A 4,244-nucleotide genomic window follows, 5' to 3' on the forward strand; every position below is an offset into this window, starting at 1 on the left:
GTGTATAAAACTGCATGTGTAGAATCATAAGTCAGATCTGATAAAAACTGAGTTTTTAGTCGTCCTTTGACAGGTGACAGGACGCTCTGACTAGGATAGGTCCTTCCTTTCATCTGCAGTTACAGAAAAGGTCATGAATGAGCATTTCTTTAAATGTGAAGCTGTGTTTCAAAGTGCTCTAAAAAAAATAATCACCCACATTTAAGAAATTGCCTCTGTGTGTTTGTAAGCCCCTAAAACCAAAGATGGCCAGAATCTCATTAATAGTTTCCAAGCCGTGCATTTGGATGTAAAGGGCACATCTGTGTTCCTGTACTCTAATCTTTATTGATCCTATGCTGGACCTGATTGGCTGCCTGAGATTAACATGTTAGATATGTGAGGTCTGTGACGTGGTGTAGACACAGCAGCAGGAACGCAGAGCAGCCTGAAACTTCGGCTTTTGGTTCATCGCATTATTTGGAACTTTGCGCATGTTTAATATGTTTAATACACTATTTTCACTGTATATTTTATGTTGGCTTGGATGAAATGAAATTCAAAGGCTTGCTTCATTTGCCTTTAAGAATAAGCTGCACTTTCTGCATCAGAAATTACAAATTTTGAGCTCATTTGAATGTTTGTGGGGTTTTTTTTTAATTCAGCAGCAATGCAAAATGAATAATCAGAAAATAAAATGAAAAAAATCTGGAAATTGTACACCACTGAGCATCACTGCAGACATGTATCTTTATGGAATCATGGATCCAGAATAAATAAAAGCCAAGATATGATGGCAGTAGTTGACAGACATGCCTGAGGATGTCTGAGAGTCCGCGGTCGACTTTAATGAGCTGCAGCTCATTTTCCTTTCTTGTACTTCCTCATGTGTGCTGCTATCGAGTTGGTGATCTCCACACTTCTTTTGTTCTGTCCAAAATATTCCACAAACTCTCCGTCAGGTCCCACGAGGTACATGATGATTGTGTGATCGACCTAAAGAAAACAGACAGGTGAATCTGGTAAATGAAGAAAATCCTGGCTTCTGGGAGCTGAACCAGAGCAGAGAGTGACTCACGATGTAGTCGCTGTCTTCATCCTTTGGCCCCTGACTGTAGTAAACTCTGTACGCTCTGGAAACTTCATTGATCTGAGCTGTCGACCCCGTCAGACCAATCAGCTTTGGGGAAAACTCTGAAGGATGAGATGATACGAATGTTTAAAATCCAAGAACACAGGATAAAGTTCCTCTATGCAGGAGAAGCCTGTGTTTACACCCACCTCTGGCATGCTTTTTTTGGATGCATGGGAGGGTCAGTTACTCTTTCACAGTTATTCTCAAAATATTAGTTTTGCTTCTCTTTAACAGTTTATGCATTTGCACTAAATTACAGCTTTAACCAAACTGCTTTAACCAGACATGTAGAGCTCCGTGGACAATATTTTGTGTTTCTGAATTGCTGCATTCCTACTCAACAACAGTTTTCGCCATACATATTCAAACTTGTGGTATTCAGTTTGATCATGTGGCTTTTTTTTACCTTTCACATACGAGGCTAAGGCCTCTGGAGTGTCTCTGTCAGGGTCGATGGTGATGAGGATCGGCGTCAAGTTTGGAAGAGTTTTTATTTTGTCTGCAAAAAGCCAAACAAACACACACACACACACACACACACACACACACACACACACACACACACACACACACACACACACACGCACACACACACACACGCACACACGCACACGCACACGCACGCGCACACGCACACACACACGCACACGCACACGCACACACACACGCACACGCACACGCACACGCACACACACACACACACGCACACGCACACACGCACACACACACACACACACGTTGAGTAAAATCAGGACTTGATATTCTCACCGCCTCTTCTAATAAAAACCAGTCTGAATACCTATTTCATCCACCACTTCCACCATTTTCTCCAGCTCATCGGGGCAGATGTCGGGGCAGTGAGTGAACCCAAAGTAGATGAGGATCCACCGGCCGAGGAAGTCCTCGCTCTGGGTGGGCTTGTTGTTGTGATCGATGAGTGAAAACGGGCCTCCCAGCGCCGGCCTCCCTATTGATTTGTTCCTCTCTTTTTCAATCACTGCCAATTACAGCATGATTAGAGTCACAGAGGCAGGTTATTTACGAGCCCATCACTTTATTAACATGTATAAAATAAAGGTCACATCCACTGTTTCCTTGTATACTGACATGAGTTTTTAATGTGTAGTGAAACACATACTTTCCTCCTTTTCTTTCTTGAAATATTTCATCCCTCCGAGCAGAGCACCCCCGACAGCGAATGTTATGGCTAAAGATTTCCACGTCACAGGCTTTAAAGAGAGCGCAGACATTTATTTCATCACAGCTGCTTCTTGGTTTGTTTTCTACCTGCAAATAAACTCTTGGTAAGTTTATTTAAACAGATCCGTATCCTTTGGGCCACCTTAAATAACTTGATTGCTGATGAGTGATGGAGAATATTTTGCAGGACTTATAAATGCCTAGTGTAGTTTCTTAGTGCTACTAAAGCCATTAAATGTCATCATGTCCTTGCCCTATAAGACAAAAGGAACCTTCCAAACTGAAGTTTCCATTTAAAATGAATGGCGTCAATCAAACTCTTACCCCAGACTTCTTTGGCTTATCTCCTGATGAAGGTGGAGGAGGCAGTGAGGAAAATGTTCTTAAGTTGTGTTGATTCAGCCACTGTGTCGCTCTGCAGGTGTGCTGCTGACTCACATTTACCTGTTAATGAGCAAGCACAGGAAACTGTGAGTTGATTAAAGTCATGAAATATAAAAATGCTGGATACTCAAATTAAACATGGCCACAGTTTTAAATAATGAGGTCTGTGCATACACAGGTAATGCTGCAGTTAATGCTATAATGCATACCTCATTGCTTGCATGAACAGTGACAACAGCCTCTTAACTACTTGAACTCACTGCTGTACACTGTGGATACAAAGGAAATTATCTCTGACTTCAGGAAGAGCAGCGCCTCCCATCTGCATCAACAACAATTGCACAGAGAGGGAAAATAAAGCCTTCTAATTCTAAATGTGATGACCTGCTCAGCGTCTCGAGAAGTCCTGGCCTGCTATTCTTGATAACTGGCTGCTAATGCTGCTGACCTGCGCCCTCCAGGCTATAAAAGCAGGTCCAGACAAACTGATCACTCTCTCTCTCTCTCACATTCCACCTGACATCAACCCTCCCTGACGTTTGTCTTGGTTAGTTTATGTTTAATAAATGATCTTTTATTTAAGTAAACCTCTTGTGGCATAGAAGGCCCACCCATCTACCTTCTGTTTATAAAGGGCAGCCAAACAGAGGAAAGTTGACTGAAAGGGGGAGGAGCTACACTTCTCAAGCCGCAGCCGTGGTTGAGTCCAAGAAGAAAAAAAAATGTGGAGCTGCAAAGTTGGATAAGTCAGCTTGAACACCGAGTTTCCCTGACATGGACTGATGGAGGGAAAATGGATCTTAGTCCAGGATCATCCAGGTCTGGGTTCTGTGTCTGTAGATCATTTCCATTCAAACATCTGCCAGTTTAAGTTGGTGCTGCTAGTAGGAGAAGCAGGTGTAACTGCAGATGGTCCTAAATTATTGAGCGTGTTTTTTCCCTCCCCGATACAGACAGCAAACTGTGACAAATTATTTGCTAAACGAAGCGCTTTGCTTGATATTTCTGTCATTAAAACAAGACCTGGTTTAACGATACAGAGAGAACGGGCTGCAAAACTGTCAAACTCTAAATAAAGTTTGCTGTCACCGCGGACACCCGCAGCTTTGACCTACCAGGCAGCAGTGAGCTCTCCGCGGGGACAGCGCATGTTTCAGGCCCGCCTCCCTCCGTAAAGCGCCGGCTGTGATCCTCACTGGGCTCCGTAATACTCTGCCATGAAGCAGACGGCAGCCCAGGCTGTGATATAACACACTCAGGGACATGTTTGCACCTTCACAGGACCGCTGCCACAACCAGGAAGCGGCTACAGCTTCGATAAAGCATGAGAAGTGAACAGAAACACGGCATACAAATCACCGTTCTCGGGTCAGTTTTACTACAGTCGTGGTAGTTTTAAACACGCCACTAGGACCTAATTGGCTGATCTCAGATCGGTAGCCAGGGAGCCGTTACTAATCACAGGAAATGGCGTCACAAATATCTTCTTCTTCTCTTTTGGCCGTGTGCTCTCTGCTGCCACCCGAAGAGTGGAAAACTTACCTTT

General features: G+C 43.7%; 1 protein-coding gene across 1 annotated transcript; it reads right to left on the minus strand.

Moving 5' to 3' along the window:
• Positions 1-611: 611 nt before the first annotated feature.
• LOC115784674 (protein SCO1 homolog, mitochondrial-like) lies at positions 612-4,039 on the minus strand. Its single transcript, XM_030735986.1, has 7 exons — positions 3,814-4,039; positions 2,639-2,758; positions 2,253-2,343; positions 1,914-2,111; positions 1,521-1,613; positions 1,058-1,173; positions 612-975 (listed from the first exon to the last, which is right to left on the minus strand). The coding sequence occupies exons 1-7, from the start codon at positions 3,961-3,963 to the stop codon at positions 841-843; spliced, it is 903 nt and encodes a 300-aa protein (XP_030591846.1). The 5' UTR covers positions 3,964-4,039; the 3' UTR covers positions 612-840.
• Between the last annotated feature and the right edge of the window lie 205 nt (positions 4,040-4,244).

This window comes from Archocentrus centrarchus, chromosome 8 (genome assembly GCF_007364275.1).
Source record: "Archocentrus centrarchus isolate MPI-CPG fArcCen1 chromosome 8, fArcCen1, whole genome shotgun sequence".
Lineage (NCBI taxonomy): Eukaryota > Metazoa > Chordata > Actinopteri > Cichliformes > Cichlidae > Archocentrus > Archocentrus centrarchus.

Bases quoted from the DNA above. Each gene is read 5' to 3' on its own strand.
- LOC115784674 (XM_030735986.1), bottom strand. From the start codon at position 3,963: ATGTCCCTGAGTGTGTTATATCACAGCCTGGGCTGCCGTCTGCTTCAT. The intron at 2,112-2,252 runs GTATGTGTTTCA...TGTAATTGGCAG, and splicing joins CAAGAAAGAAAAGGAGGAAA to TGATTGAAAAAGAGAGGAAC. The intron at 1,174-1,520 runs GTAAAAAAAAGC...CTCATCCTTCAG, and splicing joins CTTAGCCTCGTATGTGAAAG to AGTTTTCCCCAAAGCTGATT.